Source organism: Agelaius tricolor, unplaced genomic scaffold (assembly GCF_023055355.1).
Source record: "Agelaius tricolor isolate 1412-34295 unplaced genomic scaffold, bAgeTri1.0.p SCAF_25, whole genome shotgun sequence".
Taxonomy (NCBI): Eukaryota; Metazoa; Chordata; class Aves; order Passeriformes; family Icteridae; genus Agelaius; species Agelaius tricolor.
Window position 1 is genome coordinate 11,148,577 of NW_027269285.1, and position 19,637 is coordinate 11,168,213.

The 19,637-nt window shown below is 50.7% G+C and overlaps 2 protein-coding genes across 2 annotated transcripts; one reads left to right on the forward strand and one right to left on the reverse strand.

Annotated features, from left to right (window-relative positions):
- Positions 1-11,641: 11,641 nt before the first annotated feature.
- LOC139599878 (C-C motif chemokine 5-like) lies at positions 11,642-13,747 on the forward strand. Its single transcript, XM_071447567.1, has 3 exons — positions 11,642-12,086; positions 12,536-12,647; positions 13,136-13,747. Exons 1-3 carry the CDS (start codon positions 12,014-12,016, stop codon positions 13,221-13,223), a joined length of 273 nt encoding a protein of 90 aa, XP_071303668.1. The 5' UTR covers positions 11,642-12,013; the 3' UTR covers positions 13,224-13,747.
- A 3,252-nt stretch (positions 13,748-16,999) lies between these two features.
- LOC139600109 (C-C motif chemokine 4 homolog) lies at positions 17,000-18,647 on the reverse strand. Its single transcript, XM_071447997.1, has 3 exons — positions 18,461-18,647; positions 17,851-17,962; positions 17,000-17,500 (listed from the first exon to the last, which is right to left on the reverse strand). Exons 1-3 carry the CDS (start codon positions 18,531-18,533, stop codon positions 17,413-17,415), a joined length of 273 nt encoding a protein of 90 aa, XP_071304098.1. The 5' UTR covers positions 18,534-18,647; the 3' UTR covers positions 17,000-17,412.
- Positions 18,648-19,637: the final 990 nt, after the last annotated feature.

Genomic DNA, 19,637 nt, shown 5'->3' on the forward strand with positions numbered 1-19,637 from the left:
GACTCGGGCTGGGGCTGTGGCTCTAGAGGTTGGCAGGACACAGGGACACCTCTGAGAGGTGGGACCCTCAGCAAAGTGGGCTGAGTAGCTGCCAAGGAATAGGCAGTCAGGTACAGTCCAGCCTCAGTGGTGGAGGATATTGGGAAGGTAAGTTGGAAGACAGTGGTGTCCTGGCGTCCCGTCTTTGGCAGCATCCACAAGCAGCTGGTGGAAAGGAGCCTGACCCCACCCTTCCCTCTCTGCCCCCTCCATGCTGAACAAAACAAGCTGCCACATCAATCATCACTTTCAACCACCCCTGCCAGTCCTCCTGCTGCTCTCTGAAATTTGTCTCTATTCCTGTTTCACATTAAAGCAGAAATGTGTATGATCTGTTCCACCAATATCTCCCGCTGTGGCACAGCACCTTCCCCAAATGGAGATTTTTAGCCCAAAGGTTGTAAAAAGATTTAAGTAATTTAGTCAACCTTCAAATTGTTTCGAACAGGACAAAGACAAAATTTGGAAGAACTAATAGATTTCTCACAGTGTGAGAAGTTATCTTACATTTACAACCCATGAAAATTCTTGGACCATGTTCCTGGGGATTGAAAGCTGCTTATTCCTTGCAAACATGTATTGCAGGAATTTTCTGCACGAGAAATAAATCAGACTGTCTTTGTTCACTTCTCACAATAAATTAAATACACATCAGGGGAGAAGGAGGAATGAAGCGCCACCAGGTCCCAACGCCTCTGCTCTGCCTCCCATCTCCTTGGGTTCACCTGTGTAACGCATCAATATCCACAACAGAGATATCAAATGCAGATATAGAATGAAAATGCACCGATCTTACCTGCCATCTCTGCAGCACTGGCAGGGCTGGGAGAGAAGTCAGTTTTTTATACACCTGCACCAGGGCAGAAATTCGCTGGGTTTAAGATGGGTGTGGCCAAAAAAAATGGGACCAGATTGAGCCAAGAGGAAATATCTGCTGGTTTGCTTTCCTGGAATGATCTAGAAAGTGTACACTTCTCCATTCCTTCTGACTTCCTTCTTGAAAAATCAGTTTAAAAAGGAATGAAGACACATATTTCTTTCCTGCACGTAAAAGAGGTCAGCTTAACTTTATGACCGTTAAAGACCGTGGTGGAATTTGGCTTCTTTTTCCTTGTTGGTTGAATTTGTGAAGGCTTGGGAAGACAGAAATGGATCATTTTGCCAATGCATTTGTGGGGCATCCCGAGGTCCACATACAGCATGTGTGCATGGTGGGCCTGCCACTATTTGTGTCCAGGCAAAACAAAGTTGTGTCCCATCAGGGATTTGGAAATTCCTATAAAATAATTGCTGATTATTGGGGATGACACAAAGTGGACAAGGAATGAGGCAGTAGCACAGAGCAGGGTCAAGCTGTCTCCAGCAAAATCACATGGACAGAAATATGGACAATCCCAAAGTTATAGCTGGGCCAATACTTAGAAAGGAACAAAGTCTTGGGCCAAGTGATGTAATTCATTTCAATGTGAATTATGACAGAGGGTTAGGAGGAAATTCTTCCCTGGGAGGGTGGGCAGGCCCTGGCACAGGGTGCCCAGAGCAGCTGTGGCTGCCCCTGGATCCCAGCCCAAGGCCAGGCTGGATGGTGCTTGAAGCACCCTGGAATAGTGGAAGTTGTTCCTTCCATGGCAGGGGGCGGAATGGGAAGAACATTAGGGTCCCTTCCAACAGAAACCATTCCATGATTCCATGATATGCGGAGAGAAAAGGACTGTACTTCAGTGGACCAAGGTTGTAGAAATAATTTAATCCTTTAAACATTGGTGACGCTGATAACAAAAGACAATGCTGAATTTTCTTGCCATCAATCAGCCTTTTAAACCTCCCAGGATTAGGGAGCCAATCCTTCCTACTGTTCAAATATTTTCACAGCTCTCATTAATCAAAATAAATAAAAGGAAAGCATATATGATAAAGGAAACTGCTACCAAAAAAAAAAAATATATTGTTTTAAATCTGTCAGGTGAAAAAAAGAAAAAAAAAAGTAATATGACGGCCAGATTTTCAGAAACTGAAAATGCAAAGTCAATACTTCTCCCCTAAAGAGAAGTTTGAATCCAAAGCAGGTGGCCCCCAGCACCAGAGGGACTCTGATCACCCTACTAGGTGCTCCACCTTATCTATCCAGCTTTCCTTGCAAAATGTGCATAGGCAGAAGTCCAGGTACCTGCTGGGTGGCTTTGCTTCTTTTTTTGTGTTTGTGACAAGTATCTTTTCCATAGTGACTCCTAAGGAAACTTCCCTCTCTGACTACTGAGGAGCCACCCTGGCAGTCCCAGTGGCACCACCAGAGCTGGGACCGAGGCCCCTTCCCAGCAGGGGAACAGGGACCTGTGCACAGCCAGGTGAGAGACACAGAGACATGGCTGGAGCTTATGACTCCAGACTTTCCTGTGCTTGGACTGGGGGAGTATAAAGCCCAGGGCTTCCTTTGTTTGGATCCCTGCTCAGAGGCACCAACTTAAGCTGTTATTCTGTTGTTACACCAAGATTAAATTATCTTGAGCATCCAGGCATTTGTGACTCTGCTGTGGGGAACCTGGGGTTGAGCTGGTGAGGGGTGGGGGAGTCTAGTAGGGTCACTGGTGCCACTGCTGGGAAGGGACCTCAGTCCCAGCTCAGGTGGTGCCAGTGAGACTGCCAGGCTGAGGCAAGGAATTGCCAGGTCAGACAAGGAATCTTCCTTTACATCTCACTGGCAAGCTGGTGACCCCCACTGCCCTTGGACAGGAACACTGTCTACCCTGGAGGACACACGTCCTTGAGGGCAGGCAGCCCCATGCTGCTCCCCTGGCTCCAGTGCCCTGGGAGGCAAAGGCTGCACTCACATCATGTTCATTACTGGGCCTAAGTGCAGTTCCCAAGGTGAGCACTGAGCACTCCTGTGTCAGCTCCAGCTGGGATTTGTGGTGTTCCAGTGCAATCTTTGGAGCCTCCAGAAAACCCAGAGCATCCTGCTCACCAAGACCAATGTACATTCAGCAGTTTACAAGACATCAGGCAACCAGGGTAATAATTACTCATTACTTATTTGACCAAGCAGCAGATCTCTATCTTGAGAAGATGCAGATTTCTTTTCTCTCAGGCTCTTGGTATTGCTAGCATTACTTCTTGGTCCTGTTCAGGTTGCAGATCTTCACCCCTAAAGGGGTTTATACCCCAGTATAAACCCAGAGCTATGTAAACCATTGGTGGTGTTTGCTAAAAAGTAGCTGTAGCAACAAATGTTCATTAAACTCCAGCAACACAAACAAAAGAAAGCTTATTGCTGCATTCCTAACTCCCTTCCTAACAGCAAAAGGAAACATCCTCCCCTTCCTCATTTGACACCTCTGATATTCCTGCAAGCTCCTTCAGCTTTGTTTTCATAGAAATCATAGAATCACAGAATCCCAGACTGGTCTGAGATGGAAGGAACCTTAAAGGTCATCTCATTCCACCCCATCCTATGTGCAGGTACACTTTCTACTAGACCAGATTGCTCCAAGCCCCATTTGACCTGGCCTTAGGTGACAGAGACACATTTAAATCCTAGGTGTGAACCATGAGGCCGCAAGTTTAATAATGATTAAGGACTTAATTTGGGTACAACTTCAAACGTACAAAGTTTCCTCTTCACCCACCAATGGTGTATTTTTCCTATATTTCAAACCGTGGATTTATTTACAAACTGAGAGCCAATAGCCTGTACAAGCCAATCTGTCCTTGTCCAGGGCACAAGTTTACATAACTGTATCCAGTGCATCTTCTGCTCCAATAGATGAAGGGCAGAGCTTATAAAGGGATGTAGTGAGCAGGATAAAACAGATAAAAGTAAGTAATAGGTTACAGCACAGAAATTGCAGGGCAACTAGAGGTGAAAAACTTCTCGGCAGCATAGTGAATTTTAATAAAGCCAGATTGTCCAGCTTTAAAAATAGAAAGGCTGCAACTCCAAAAGAGAACTTTAACCTTTTATGGATAAGTGACAGCAACAGCCAGGGATGTTCAAGAGGTGGCACCACAGAGGTGTTCAGGGGTGTCTTCAGCTGTGTGATGCCCAGGCACCCCTGGGCATTATCACCTCTTTTGGAAGTTCTCCTTTAAAGACTCAACACCCAAGGCTATGAAGCCTCCTTGGTGCATCTCCCCACCTGCCATGGAGATACTTCATAGCCATGGGAGATGCTCCAGGTAAGCCCAAGAGTCTGGGAAGACACTAGTGAGGACAGGCTGCTTGGGGACTCCTTCCAGACCTCCCTCCAGCAGGAGATGCAGTGCCGAGGGCTGGAAAGCCTTGGAGAGGCATCTGTGACTTTCCAGAACAGTGGTAGGACCCACCCACAGAAGAAGCTACAGCACATCCATCCACAGAATAATGCTCGTCTTGCAAGGCCTAAATGGGACTCCAGTCCTGAGCAGCAGCTATAACACTTCTTCCATAAGAACAACAGTCCTTCCCCAGGGGCTGAAGCTTTGTTTCCCTTCCTGTGGGCCAAACTCCCCGAATAAAACCTTTGGCTCCCCCTCAGGAGCCAAACTTCTTCTTGCCCCATCCTTCAGTAAACCTTTCTTCCATTCCTTCCACTTCTCTTCCAGACTGGGATGCTATGCTCAGGCAGGAAGGTGGGAGATGGCTCCTCTGGAGATGGGGCTGGCAGGAGTAAAGACAGAATGCAGGAGGACGGTTTCTCCATTTTCCATGTATCTTCCTGCTCTGGAATCAGTTCCTATCTTATCTGGAAATATGGGACACAGAGAAGCAGTTGTCAGGCCCCGGGAAAGCCACTAGGAGAACACATGGCTTCAGACACCCCAGAGGTTTAGCAAGAGAGTGGAAGAAGCTTTAGGTCCCACTGCAGTTTTTCATTGTGCCCCACAGCTGGGAAATATGGGAGTCATCCACAGCCATGGATGATTTTTCCTGGACTTCAGCTTAAATACTTAAATTCTTAAGAGGCCAAATATGTGAATAGAAGCAAAAAAGGATCACAGATTTTGTGGCTTGATTCAATGCTTAACCCTGTGAAGGAATGTCTGTATGGACAGAGCTTGCAGGGGTTCCCTGGTATTCCAAGGCTCCTCTGGATCATCCTATGCCCACATATTGCAACCAGTGACACACTAGTTTATGGTGACAGCAGTGTCTTTAACATTGCATCAAGTGATGGGAGGGAACAGTGAATCAAGGAATCACAAAATCATTTAGATTGGAAAAGCCCTTTAAGACAATTGAATCCAACCATTCCTTCAGCACTGGCAAGGCCACCACTAACTCATGTCCCCAAGATACACGTGCTTTTTGAGTAATTCCAGGGATGGTGATTCCACCACTGCACTGGGCAACTTGTTATAGTGCCTGACCACCCTTTCAGTGAAGGAAGTTTTCTTAATATCCAACCTAAACCTGCCCTGGCACAACTTGAGGCCATTCCCCGTCCTCAGGAATTGTGAGAGCTGTGTGCAGTGTCCAGTAAAATTGATATTCAGGCAGGGCTGTCACTGCTTTCTGAAACTTGGAGGATTAAAGGGTGAAAACAAGAGTCTGAACGTTTGCTTGATTTAGAAGCTCTGCCTCATGACACACCCTGTGGTTTTCTCTATTGCATAATACTGCAAAGTGCCATTTGTTACAAGAGAAGAGCTGTCAGCTCTCTGTTGAACACAGACTTTTCTGTAAACACATCCTGTTCTTTTAACAAGGCAAGATTGTTTTGTCCATAAATATGACAAGAATTGTAGATGAAAATAGCTGTTCACTGCCAACGACACAAGATTAGATAAGGAAAAAAGTCAATAAGATGAAAGATTCAGAGGAATATTGAGGCAATTCTGACCAGTGCAAAGTGTGAGTCCAGCCAGGTTGCAAAAACAGTTGGGCAACATGGTGTCCTCCAGTTTCCTCCAGATGCTTCTGTTGGAGCTCTCCAGACCACACCTGTCAACTTCCTTAACCCCCTCAGACCTCTTTTTTTCAGGTCTAGTCTTCTTCAACCTCCTCTGATAGGGTGCCACTGCTCTCCAGGACCCTCTGCTCACACTTTGGTTATCTCCAGGTCCTTCCACTGTCGTCTGGACCCTCCCATCCTTTTGATATCATGGTGGACCACTCCAGACCCCATTTTGGGATATGGTAATGTGCAAGTCCCTGCTGATAAATCCCCATGTGAGGGGCATGGAGTGCCAGTGACACAGGGAAGCTCTTGTATAGCTCTTGGACATAACTCCAGGAACCCAGGGAGGGCTCTGGATGTCTCAGGATGAGTCCCCAAAGCCAGTTCCCACCCAAACCAAGAATAGTGCTTCTAGGACTGCCCTCCAAATTGGATTTATGCTCCAAAGGAGTGGCCAAGTCACTACCAAACCTTGCTCAGCAAGCATTTCCTCTTGACAGCCACCTTTTCCTCCTTTCTCCAAATGCCCTGTTCCAAAAGCCCAAATGCAGGCAGAAACCTGGTGAGAACCACACAAGCCTGGAACATCTCCTCCCAGCTGCAGGACAGAACCTGCCAGGTCCATGGCTCAGGTTGCTTCCAAGAGCCATGTCTGGACATGTTGTCGTAGAGGCAAAAAAGGGATATTGTCGGAAGAGGGGATGGAGAAGGCTGGGATATTTCCAGGCTAGAAAAGGAGATTGGGAGCAGTTGTCCTGGGACAAGTTTCCTGTTGGATACAAGGAGATAAGACAGGACACAGACCTCCCACCATGTCCACCCCCCATGTCATCTCCCCTGATGCTGTGGCCAGTGCCCAGCTCCCATTCCCAGCACTGCTGGGGTGCTCTGTGCAGGGCAGGTGGCAGCATGATCAGCAGTCCCTGAGCTGGATGTGAAGCAGGGATAGCAGCATGCATGTCCAGGATGGGACCGGGTCCTGCTGTGCCCCTCGGCAGGGTTACAGCCAGGGGCTCTGCAGACATAGCCTGGGCAAGCTGCTGTGATGGCTGAGTGGTGAAGGCTTGAAATGGACTTGCAATCCTCTGGGGTTTCCCCATGCAGGTTCAAGTCCTGCTCACAGAAAGAGTTTTAGTGTCAGTCCCTGTCCCCCTGGCCCCGGGAGGGACAGACACACACACAGGGCAGTCACACTCCCTCGAGGGGACCCTGTGTTCCCATCCTGCCTCTGGCCCTGATCTCCAGGGACTCTTTACCTTTAGGAGGTGGTCAGGAGGATTCAGAGAAGCAGCCCTGCAGCTCTTCTTATCACAGGAAGAAATCCTGCAATAGCATGTCCCCTGCCCATACAGCCTTGTCACCCTGTTCCCAGCAGCTGTGTGATACTGTTTCCTGTGGATGTGTCACCCTGCCTTCTACCTGCTGTAATCCTGCTCCCTACAGAGGTGTCACCTTGCTTTCTAGAAATGTGTCCCCCTGCCTTCTGCAACCCTTTGCCCAGCTCTCTGCAGCTGTGTCACCCTGCTCCCTACAGACATCACTCTGCAGTGACAGACTGAACTTTGTTAGAGCCCTGTGATTTATTGTGTCACTGATAGCCAGAGATTAATGCCTCCAATATTTTAAAGAGATAAGGGCAAAGGCTGATAAGAAGCAGATCCTGGAGTGGCAGGGTAATGTTTTTTATCATGCCAATTCCCTCCCTTCCAACGACTCCTGACTGCCACAACAAAGCATTTGGGAGATTTGAGAGAAATGGGGCCAAACCATGGCCACGGCATTTGAAGGGGACACAAACCACCACAGTGCCCAGTATTGCATCAGACAGTGTAAAACCCCTCCCTGGGGTCGGTATGGGGGCATTGGCTCGTGAGCCCCCTACATCCCTGTCACATCCTGCTCCCTACACCCCACCACAGGGGTATTACCCCACTGGCAGCTGCTGCCTGATGGCACTGGGAGGACAGCAGGCTGCTGCCACCCCCCAAAATTCGTGCCACCCTGACCCAGCCCCACACACTGGGAGCTTCTGAACCCTGAACTGAACTCCAGGAGCTGTTCCAGGACAGCACAGCCACCCAGGAAAAGACTGGGACCTGTGGTGGCTGCAGGAACCCCTTCCATGGCTGGGAATTGAACCCAGGCCTCAGCAGTAAGAGTGCCAAAAGCTGACCACTAGACCACCAGGGAGGAGTGGTGACCACCAGGGAGGAGTGGTGACCACCAGAAATGAGTGGCCAACACTAGAATGACCTGCTGCTGGCATCAACCAAGCCCTGAAGGAACAGGGACACTTGCTCCCCGCAGTTAAAGGAGAGGACCAGAGAGGATGGATGCCCACAGCCTTTCTGGGGGAATTGGCAGGGATGCCTGTGGCATTGGGAAGCCCCTCTGTGCAAGGGGACCCCACCTCTGTAGGCCAGGGAAGGAGGAGATGGAAGTGCCATGACTCTGACACCACTGAAGGCAGGTTTGGGGAAGGCAGTGACAGCAAATGGTTCAGGAAAAAGTGTAGCATCCTCTGGAGGTTCACCAGGGAGGTTTTCTTGCTGCTACTGGATCATTGCCCCCTTGGGGCTGCTGTGCACTGCCAGGCTCATGTGACACACAGCACCCTGAGCACAGTGTCATGGACACAACAATACTGATCCCCAGTGCACAGCCCGAGCTTCCCCAGAGTCACCTGGGAGAACAGCAGTGCAGGTACAGGCTGAGTGTCAGCAGAGCCTTTCCTGGGCAAGGGAAAATGATCTGAGCCCTGGTGCTGGGCAGGGAGTGTGTCTGGAGCCCCATTCCTGCTAGTTTTACAGTAACCTGGTCATCTTGTTTGTCTTGAGAAAACAGCCAGTTGGGGCCAGCTTTTGGAACCTAATCTGGAGCTGTGAAGAGCAGGTAACCAGTAGGTGATTCTCTTTTACAGAGGGTCCTTGGGGGGAGTAGAGATTTCTGTCTTCCTTTGTTCCACAGAAGGGGAACAAAAAGTGGCTTCCTGATGAACAGGGAGATGGAGAGGGGCTGGAAATGGTCCCCCCACTCCCCAGGGATTTGCTACCAGCAAAGAAAGGGCATTGCAGAGCTGCAGACCCCTGCCCAGGACAAAAAGCACAAAGAAGAGCCCAGGGCTCAAGGGGACAGTACAAGCGTCACCTGTGCCTGCAGCTCCCAGCACAGCAGGGCTCTGATTCAAGGGGAAGGAGCACTGACACAGAGGATGGAGCTTCTGGGCTGTGTGCAGGGAGGAGACCCCAAGAGGGGAGCATGGGGGCGTCTCCAGGGCTCCTCAGCTGAGGGATGACCCGTGGCTGAGGTGGAGGTGAGTGGAAGGGCTCCAGGAACGCTTCCCGTGGAGGACAGCAGAGGGCCCAGTGCTCCTTGGATGCTCGCATGTGGTTGGGAGGGGAAGTAAACGGACAGAGAGAGAACCTCCCTGGTTTTCAGCGATCGAGGCACACAGATTGCAGAAACCTCCCTCTGCTTTGCCTTGTGCCATACAGCTCTAAAAAATGGTCAGTGCAGCTCCCGTCTCCATCTGAGGCCAGACCCCACCGTGGTGCCCCTCCGCAGCCCTTCCATAACCTGGTCAGAGGTCCCAGTGGGACTCTGGGCATCCCCCACCCCCCGGTCCCTGTGGTGCCACGATCTCCTCCCAGGTTCCTCTGCAGAGCCAGGTGGATCCCAGCTGCCACCTTTGCCAACACCTTTCCTTGGGGAGCTGCCCTTCAAGGAGAAGGAGAAGGCAAAGGAAGGCAGCTTTGGGGAATGTGGCCTGGAGAAAGGGTGGAGCTACAACAAATGACTTGGCATCTTTCCAAACCTCTGACATCTCTACTCTGAGGGCCAGGGCTGCAGAATGCACCTTCAAAAACCCTGCACAGGGCAAAGCCCCCGAGCGAGGGGCAAGGCTGGGCTGTGTGATGATCCTACAGGATTGTGCCAGTCCTTGGGCATGTCTGGGACAGGGAAGAGGGAGGCTGTGCAGGGCTGAGAAGTCACACCTAGCTGTGAGAGCAATAATCAGATGTCATGGTTTCGGTTGCCTTTACCACCAATTACAGAGCGTGAGCTCTGGCTGCCTTGTGGTTGGGAGATCAGAATCTTTCTGTGGTTTCTGAGATCTTGATCTGGCACCGTCACATATCATGTCACAGGCAGTAACAGTTCCTTCATCTGCCAGCAGATCTGGGAACACCAAACAGGTTCATTTGCATGTCCCAAGGCAGGACAGTCTCCATTTCTGCCACCTACCACAGGCGACTGGGAGGTGACACAGCACAGCAGCTGCTTTTTAGAGCCCTTTGTAGGGACATGTGGCAAGGCAGGTGGGGGACATAAAAATAGACTTTTTCTATGGGCACTGCTCCTTGGAAAGAGAAATCCCAGCCCCAGGATCAGCCTTGGGGCAGTGGGGATGAGGCTCAGCACAAAATGCAGTTGTTGTTGTTGTGCTGAGAAGATGAGGGTGAGTCCCACTGCCTTACTTTACACCTTACATGGATCTGGGGCATAAGAAATGCTCACATCAATTAGCCAGACCAATTCTGGAATACAATATGGCAGTAGCAATAAATAATCCATCTCCCCATCTCTGACAGGAAGAGTCCCTTGGCAAATTCCAGCTGAGGTTGTGTCCTTTGCAAAGCCTGAATACCTGCAGCACATTGCTGTGCTGCCCCAAAATGCCACCACTATGTGTCCGTGACAACCCCATGATGTCAGGCACTTGGTTCAGCTCCAGCTCCTGCTCATGAAGAGTCCTCAGGGTCCTCAGGACAGCACCTGGATGCCTCCTGGGAGGATGACTGGGAAAAACCATGGGCTCCTTCCCACCCCAGCAGGGTCCCTGGCACAGCCCTGGAGACCCTCCTACAGCCCTGGTCCCCACCCATGGGGACATTGTGGTGGATGGTACACTAGGAACGCTCTGAGTGCCCCCACAGACCCATGAGGCCAGTGGGGGAGAAGGAGAATGGTAGCACAGCAGCCCTTCTCTGCAGCCCTGGGGACGAGGGTCAGTGAGGAAATCTGGGAAACACGAGCTCGTGGCACCTTGTGAGCAGCAGCTGGGCTGGGAAACACCCAGAGGAACCACAGGCTGTGAGCTAGAAAAATGGGGGCCAGTCACAAAGTAGAGAGATGGAAAAAGGGGAAATGCTCCCTGGAACATCCTGGGGAACCCATCATGTCACGGCAAGGGCAGTGCCAGGGGCCTCTGTGCAGTCCACGCCATGATCTCCATGACTCTAGGTGGGCACCAAGGACTGGAGTCTCTTGGTCCCTCTCAGCTCCCTGGGCTGGGGAAGCTCCTGCTCTGCCCTCTGCATCCCACCTTGAACCAAACCCACTGGCACTTGGAGAAGATGCTCTTTGTAGAGTTAGCCCATCAAGGCAGGATTCCCAGACAAGCCCAGCCCCTACTGGGATTGTTGGGAGGGGTTTGGAGGGCACAGACCCACACTGGAAGCACAGCACTGAGAATTCTGTGCTTGATGGTGTGCCAAGGCTGCTAGCCTAGATCTACAGCCAGTCTCTAGACTGAGTGTTCCTGCTGCCCATGCTGCCCTTACTGACCCCCTGTATCCACCCTGGACATTTCCCAGACCCACCACTGGAGAAGGGAACCCTTGGTGGAGCCTGCATCTTCCATTTGAGGTTCTGAGCACCTCTAACCCCCAGACCTGGTTCCTTGAAGACGAGACTGAGCTGGGTCCTCCTGGTGCTTTTGTGGGGATACTGAGGTGACTTTGATAAGCAGAGTTGTTTTGGATGATGCAAATGTGAACCTGCTGCTCAAGGGTGGTTTCATATCCTGTCTTGGTCACTGGAGGCTGATTTGCTCACACTTACCTCCCTTCACACAAAGGCTATTCTGCTACTTCCTCAGCCAGCTGTTTCTTTTTTTTTTTTTTTTTTTTTTTTCCTTCAGTATTTCTGAGGCAAAGGTGCCATGACATCAGCTCTATTATGTTTTGGAAATTCCACGTTTGCCTTCAAATCTGACTGACAGGTCACTGTCCCTATAAAAAGCAAGGACTAAGCCAGCACCTCACAAAAGGCACAGGAGGAACCTGCTCTGATCCTGCCTCTGCTTATCCCTGTCCAGGATGAACATCTCCACACTCTGCCTCTCCATCATCCTGGTTGCTGACCTCTTTTCTCAGGCCCTTCCTGCTCCATGTGAGTACAGCATCCCTCTGCTCTCCTGGGGTGGACTTTTCCTCTGACTGCCTGTAATTTGGAGCAGAACTCACAAAAGTCAGCTGCAAATGTTGGAAACCTGTTTTAATAACTTCTCCTGATTTATTTCAACTGGTCTTCCTTTCTAATATCCTTTCATTTTAGGGATGAATTTTACTGGTATAAAAGTTTTCAGGTTTCCTCTCCCCTCATTTTTTTGCTGGCCCTTAGGAGTGGACACAGGGTAACAATAGGGATTTTTACCCTGGATGTTATTGTAAAACATTTAACAAACAATCCTAGCAATATTTTTTTATCAAGTTTCTCTGTTCAGAGCAGGAGGAGAAGGGACAGTTCAGCTGATTAAGGAGGTGGTTGCCTGTGCTCTCAGCCAGGAATGTACAATTTATTGAGTATGGTCTCAGGCTGGATTTCCCGTTTTCTTCCAGTGGGGTCTGACATGGCTTTATGCTGCTTCAGCTACATCTCACGAAAGCTGCCTCAGAGTCATGTGCAGGAGTATTTCTACACTAGCAGCAAGTGCTCCCAGCCAGCAGTTGTGTAAGTACCAGCACGGGGCCCTGAGGGGAGGCTGTGCCAGCCTCTGGGCTCCTGGCTGTGCATCTAACAGGTCCAGGAGCAGGATGCTGGGAGGCATCATACCTGGGGGAAGGGAGCAGCCACCCAGGTTCCATGTGCAGTGTGTAAGCCCTCACCCTCCTCAGCTGAGAAATAAGTGGTCCCTTAGTCTCCTTGGACTGTCCTGATGCTGGGAATAAGGCACGGGAAGGAGGTCAGGAGGCAGCAGGACCTTCCAGAGCTTGATGAACCCAATCCACTCAACATTCCACACTGCACCTGGGCTCACCTCTGCATAGGACAAGAGGACAAATATCTGGGCATGGCAGGGTCTCCCAAGGGACCCTGATCTTCCCCTGGGTTTTAGCACATTCTGCAGCTCAAGGATGCTTGAGAGTTTGTGAGAGATGACTAATGACATGACCCCAGTCCCTGATGCCCCTTTTTCCCCTGAACTCATGACTTGCCAGGTTTGTGACCAGGAAGAAGCGTGAGATCTGTGCTAACCCTGATTCCAGGTGGGTGAAGGAATATGTGAACAGCCTGGAGCTGCAGTGAGCACTGGAAGCTGAGAAGTCCTGCCAGACCACCCATGAGAGTTTGGCACAGACCTAGAAATGCTGCTGCCAAGCACCAGGACCTGCTGAGCCACCTTGGGACCCTGGAAGTTTGTTTTGCCTTGCAAAGGTGTCATTTATCCACAATAATTCAGCTACACTTAGGGCAAACGTGATGCTGAAGACCTCTTGGCCTTGCAGACCCATCTTGGGGTGCCCTGCTGTGTGATGTGGCTAAACTGAGCCCCACCTTGTGCCTCCACTGCTAGAATGGGAGGTGGATTTCATCCCAGAGCTATCTGTGGGTTGGAATTAGCTCTGAGTGCTGTTTTATGAGCCCAGGATGAATTTTCCTACTGAATTTTGTAACGGTGCAGTAGATGCTGTAAGATCTGTCCCTAGAGAAGGAAGTGGTACCCTGGTTACTTACAGGATGCTTGCTGTGGAACCACAGTGTTCAGCCTTATTCTCAAACTGCTGTTTTGTGCTGGTGCCAATGAATAAAGCTGTTTTCTCTCTGTGTTATCTCTGGTTGTTCCCCTCCTGTTTGGAAAATGGGGACCCCACTACAACTATTTTTAGGGCAGATGGAGGGAAAAACCCAACTTCTCAGCTGGAAGTGCCCCAGCCTTCTTAGGTCTAAAAGCCTTCCCTTCTGCTTGGCCTCCCTGATCCCAGCACCACAGAAGCATCAGCCGCAGCAGCTCCCAGCACTTCCCAGTCCCTGCACTTATGTGGAGCCAGAACTTCTTCCCAGCCCTTTCCCCCATCATATCACAGCCAAGGCTGGGAGCTAGTGGGGCTGTGCCACTGCAGATTTGGCAAAGGAATGCCTGGAAATCTCAGGGTGGGGATTCAGGGGTGTCCCTGTGGTGAGAGGAAAGGGGGATGGCCAGGACTACATCCCTGGCACAGGCTCCTTTGGAATGTAGCCTGAGCCAGGTTTAACTCTTGGGATGCTCTGTTAATGTTTATTGCAAGACAAGCATTAATTCACTGTTGTTCTGCAGCTTCCTGGGGCAGGAAACAAGATTTTGTTCTAAAAAGCACAAAGTAAAACCAACAAAAGCACTTTATCAGCCTGCGGTTGACACTTAAAACTGGCTGGTAACTTTGTGGGTAGAAAATGAGACTGCTGCTCCCAGCTCCCTGCTGGAGCTCTGCAGGGGATGGGAACAATTTGGGCTGTGTCCCTCAGAATTGGTTATGAGGGACAGAAAACCAGTGTGAGATAAACTGTCTGTAAAGCAGCCCCAAGCCCCATTGGTGCCACAGTGGTGTGCAGATGCTCAGGTTGTCTCCTGACCTCTCCTTGCTCATCATCACCTCTGCCCTGGGCAGGGGCGGAGTCTCCATCCCTGGAGGAATTTAACCGATGTGTGGATGTGGCACTTAGGGACGGGTTAGGGGTGGTCTTGGCAGTGCTGGGGGAATGGCTGGAGCCACCATCCTGGAGGTCTTTTCCAGCCTTAGTGATTCTATGGTTCTGGGTGGGTGGACTCACCTGGAGCAGAGCAGGATTGGGAAAGAAAAGCAGAAACAAGGAGAGAAACAAGGCTCAAGCAGAGAGACCTTCAAGTTCCCACCAGGACTTGGGCAGATACACAGACCATGTTTGTACTTAGCCTGATCCATCCAGCCCCCACTTTCCACAGGGTAGCACCAAGGATGGGATGTATAAATGGGTGGGTTTAGGAGAAAGAATTCTTGGATGAAGTGGCCAGTGCGAGTTGAAAAGACAGAAATTGAAGAGGCTGAGGTGTGAGGCCAAGATCAAACTATCAGTTCTCCAGGAGTGGCAGTGAGAGGCCATGCAAGGATGTTCATTATGGGTTTGGGAGCAGTGACCAGCCAGGAGAAAATGTGGACACTGGGACTGAGGGTGTCCCTGGCACCTTTCTCCTCCCAGGGCTTCTTCAAGTGAAGCTGGGAGAGAGGGAACAGCCACAGGGTTCATGCTCTCAAAAAGGCCAGAGAAAACCAGGCTATCCAGTGTTTTGCCCATGGGACCATGAAGGTCTTCTGATCTCCTGATGACTTCTGCCACTGCAGGCAGGGAAGGAAATGTTCCCTTAGTCCAGCAACTGGAAACTGAAACCAGAAAGGCTTGAGAGGGAAATTCCCACAAGTGCCTGGGCACACAGCCAGGGACTGTCCTGAGGAGAGGCAACTGCAGCACTGGATTATCCAGCCTCTCCAGCCTGTCCCTGCATCCTGGGCATGGGATAAACTCCAGTACTCCCCTCAACTTCCCTTTCTCCAAAACATCCATCCTCCATCACCTCTCAGCTCAGAGTCCCAGAGCAGGGACAATTTGGGGCTCCTGTAGTTGCCCTGCAGTGCCAAACTTGGGGTTGGGATGTCCTCAGGGGTAGAGGACACATCCAGCACCCCATTCCCAGGATCTTCACCTGCTCCTGTCCATCCACCAACCACTCTGCTCCACAGTTTCACAGCACAGTGAGGTAGCCACACTCAGGATACACCCCCTGCAGATTTTCACCTTTCCATGTATGGCCCCAGCACCATCTCCTGGGAAACAGAATGGTCCTGGGCTGGGCTGCCCTTGGCTGGGATGCTGCCCCTTGCGTGTTCATGACCCTCTTGACTACAGCCAGATTTCCTGGCCAGAAAACACAAGACTAGAGAGAAATCACAAGACAATACAGAGGTGCTTTCCCAGCCTCAGAGTTGCCAAATCTGACCTATAACTGCAGGGGAAAAAAATAAACACTAAGAGAAAGCTTTTTTTTGCTTTAGGAGGAACAAGATGTGGGCAAGGCTAGGCCAGCTCTGGACTATGCTGTGGGGGCAGTTGAAGGGGGTCTGTAAGAAGGATGGGAACAAAAGTTTTAGCAGGGCCTGTTGCTGTAGGTCAAAGAGGAGTGGTATTACACTGAAGGAGGTCAGTTTAGAATGGGCATTGGGAAGAAATTCTTTCCTGTGAGGGTGGTGAGGCCCAGGCACAGGGTGCCCAGAGCAGCTGTGGCTGCCCCAGCCCTGGAAGTGTCCAAGGCTGGGTTGGACAGGGCTTGGACCACGAGAGTCCAGTAGAAGGTGTCCCTGCCCACAGCAGGGGTGGAATGAGATGAGCTTTAAGTTCCTTTATAACCCAAATCCTTTTGTGATTTCTTCACGGAGTGCAGATGTCAAGGAACTCTAAGCATGATATCCATGGACAAGGTGTGCCCAGCACTGTGCCTTTGGACACCCGCTCCTTCCCTTCCGTGTTCCCATGGAAAGCTGCATCCTGAGAACAACTGCAGCAGCTTTTCTACTGGTTGTTTTACCCCTACAGCAAGAGCTGGACCTTTCCCCTTGTTCTACAGGTGGGAAAGTGAGGAACAACCCCCATTGGGGTGGTCAGAATGAAAGATGGGGTCCCTGTCCCTCTCCAGCACTGCTGGTCTCAATGCTGCACACCCAAGTATCAGTTTGATGTGGGTGTGTGGGGCTGGGAGCAGCAAATGTGTGCGACGTGCCTGGGAGTGTAGAGAGCAGATTCACGAATGTAAAAGTCCCCCATGTGGGTATAAACACTTCTAATTCTGTAGAGGATGTGGGGACTGGGGGTGTGTGCTGTGGGGGAATGAGGTTTTGGAGGCTGTTCCTGAGTCTGCAGTATGGAAACTTTATGGGTTTGCCTCAAACCATTTTCCATCTTCATGTGTCCTATGGAGGCTCAGATGCCTCATAGGTTTGTTCTGTGTGTGCTGGTGAACACCACACAGAGGCACATAAAAGGGAAAAAGCAAAGGTTTTCTCCAAATTCTTTATTCTCCAGAATCAAGAGTTGACATGTATAAACCAGGGTTTCCCATCATCCAACATTGGGTCATCCTCCTAGAAATATCCTCCCTGTCACCCCCCTATAAATAATATAATTATCCACAGAAAAAAAAAGACTGACTGCCCCATATGATGATTTCTTAAGTAACTTCAAATAATACAACAGCCAAGGTGCAGTCCCATGGGCCTGGGGTTGGGGCAGAGGGATGAGGCTGAAGCCCAGTCTGTGCGAGCCAAGGATGAGCAGCAGCCCCGAACACAAGGTGCCCTTCCAGCAGTCCCTTGGGAACATCTGCAGGTGCTCCTGTGGCTCCTCTTGTCCCAGGGTTCTGCTCCATGGCTGGAGCTCAGGATAACGTGACTTGTCCATGACAGTAGCCACTCTTGCCACACTGCTTCGCTCAGTTATGCTCCAAAATTCTCAGGTAGCTTTGGACCCAGGTGTTTTCAGGATTGGCACAGACCTGGCGGCCTTCCTTTGTGACAAACCTGTGGAAAAGGGATGGGACCTGTTAGATCTCCGCTCACACCTGCTTCCCAGGAGAGCCTGGATCCCAGCTCTGAGCATTGCAAGAAGTTTTCCCCTGTGCTGATGCTGAAGGCAGCAGCTGGCTGTGATGGTCTCCACTCCCATCCCTTCCCCCACACTGCTTCCTCCACTCCTGCAGGAGCATCCCTGGGAATCCCCCCACGAGCATCCCCAGCAATCCCTGTGAGAGCCCTTTCTCCTTGGTATTCCCCTCTCCCTGCTCTGTTCCTACAGCCCCCTTGCAGTGCAGAGCTGGTCACTCACCCACCCCCCCAGTGCTGTCCCTGCCCTGTCCCATGCTGGCACTCACACGATGCCTGGCTGGGGGCAGCTGCTGCTGGTGCTGTAATGGTGCTGGATGAGCTTCCGTGGGAGCCTGTGCTGGCTGTATGTGAAACAGCAGATTGGGATCTCGAGTCCAGCTAGAAGAGGCAAAGAAAGACCATGTAAGCTCTGGGACCTGTGCCGGCAGGGAAGGTAGTGAGAAATTAGAGAATAATTAAGGTTGAAATGGACATTGGGGATCATCTGGTCCAATGCCCTGAGCAGTATCAAGGTGCTGTGAGATTGTCACTCTGCCATTGCTCAGAGCTTCACTTCCACAACTCCTCCAGCCCCAGGGCAGAGGCAGAAATCTCTCAATTCTAACCAGGAATAAGTACTTTGAGCCCAGGTTGGATGGATGGATGGGTGGGTGGATGGATGCATGGAGGATGGATGGATGGATGGATGGATGGATGGATGGATGGATGGATGATTTTCTGATTCCAGGGTTCCTACATGCAGTTGATCTCTGGGCAGAGTGAAGAATGGCAAAAATGCTGAAAAATTCCCACTTATCTGTCATGGGAGCTCAATGGAGAAATAATATGGAAGGTTCATATCTGTTCTCCCTTCATAAATGAAAAAGCAGGACTCACCTGGTCCAGAGAAAGTTTGGGAGAAGGAGGCTGAAATGAGGAGAAGAGCCAATCCAGCTGCAGGGACCTTCATCTTTCCGTCGGGTGAGGGCTGTCAGGGCAGGAGCAGAAGCTCTGAAAGATGCAGCTCAGTGTGCAACAGCTGGATTCATCCCTCTTTTAAAAGGGAGTCCTGGAGACAGCTGGGAGCAGCCTAAATGGAAATTCCAAGATGATGACAAAGGATAACATGAAAGTGAAACAGCTGAAGGGAATTAGAGGGAACAGAAAAAAGCGAGGTAGAATGGAATATGGTCCCTCACAATGCCAAGTGACTCAGCATTCATTTTTGCTTTATTCAAATGAAAAGGAAACTAAAATGTGCCAAGTGACCTGGCCACAAAAAGAAGAATGGTCCCACTGGACTCCAGAGGGTGGTTTCCCTATGAGGCTGTGTAGGGAAAGACAGTGTTTGCCTAGGATTACGCAGCGCTGGAAAAAACACCAACAGGCAGCACAGAAGTGCTCTCGTGCCGTTGTGTGCTGGATGTTTGCCAGAGACTGCTGAGCTGCTGTCCCAGAGCTCAGGGGTAGCTGCACTGAGGGCTCTGTGCCACCCAAAGCACTCAGCCTGGCCTCCCCACACCCGTAGGGCTGGCGCTGAGCTGAGGCTGGAATTCATCCAGCCCAGTCCCTGGAGATGCTGCCCAGGACCATGTCCGGTGGGCTGTGAGACTCCACAGCCTCTCTGGACAGCCTGCTTCAGAGTGCAATAAAGTTTTATCTGGTGTTTAATTAGAATTTCTTGCTGCCTCTTGTCCTGTTAGTGGCCACCACTGAGAATTGGGCTACATCTACTTTGCTCCACATACATTGGTAAGAATCCTCTGAGCCCTCTCCATCCTGAACTGTAACAGCATCTCCTCCCTGGAGAAATGCTACTATCTCTTCATCATCTCTATGGCCCTTTGCTGGACTGTCTCAGTATGTCCATACATCTCTAATCCTGGGGAGTCCAGAACTGGACCCAGCATTTGAGGAACAGACTCACCAATGCTTAGTAGAGGGGAAGTGTCCCCTCCTTCAACCTGCTGTCAATGTTCCTCCTCATGCAGCCCAGGAGCCTGATGGAATTTTGGTGGCAAGGGAATATTTGCTGCTCATGTCCAGCCTGGTGCCCACCAGGAGCCCCAGGTCC

Bases quoted from the DNA above. Each gene is read 5' to 3' on its own strand.
- LOC139599878 (XM_071447567.1), top strand. From the start codon at position 12,014: ATGAACATCTCCACACTCTGCCTCTCCATCATCCTGGTTGCTGACCTC. The intron at 12,087-12,535 runs GTGAGTACAGCA...GTTTTCTTCCAG, and splicing joins TCAGGCCCTTCCTGCTCCAT to TGGGGTCTGACATGGCTTTA. The intron at 12,648-13,135 runs GTAAGTACCAGC...ATGACTTGCCAG, and splicing joins TGCTCCCAGCCAGCAGTTGT to GTTTGTGACCAGGAAGAAGC.
- LOC139600109 (XM_071447997.1), bottom strand. From the start codon at position 18,533: ATGAAGGTCCCTGCAGCTGGATTGGCTCTTCTCCTCATTTCAGCCTCC. The intron at 17,963-18,460 runs GTGAGTCCTGCT...TGCCTCTTCTAG, and splicing joins CCAAACTTTCTCTGGACCAG to CTGGACTCGAGATCCCAATC. The intron at 17,501-17,850 runs GTGAGTGCCAGC...CCTTTTCCACAG, and splicing joins TGCCCCCAGCCAGGCATCGT to GTTTGTCACAAAGGAAGGCC.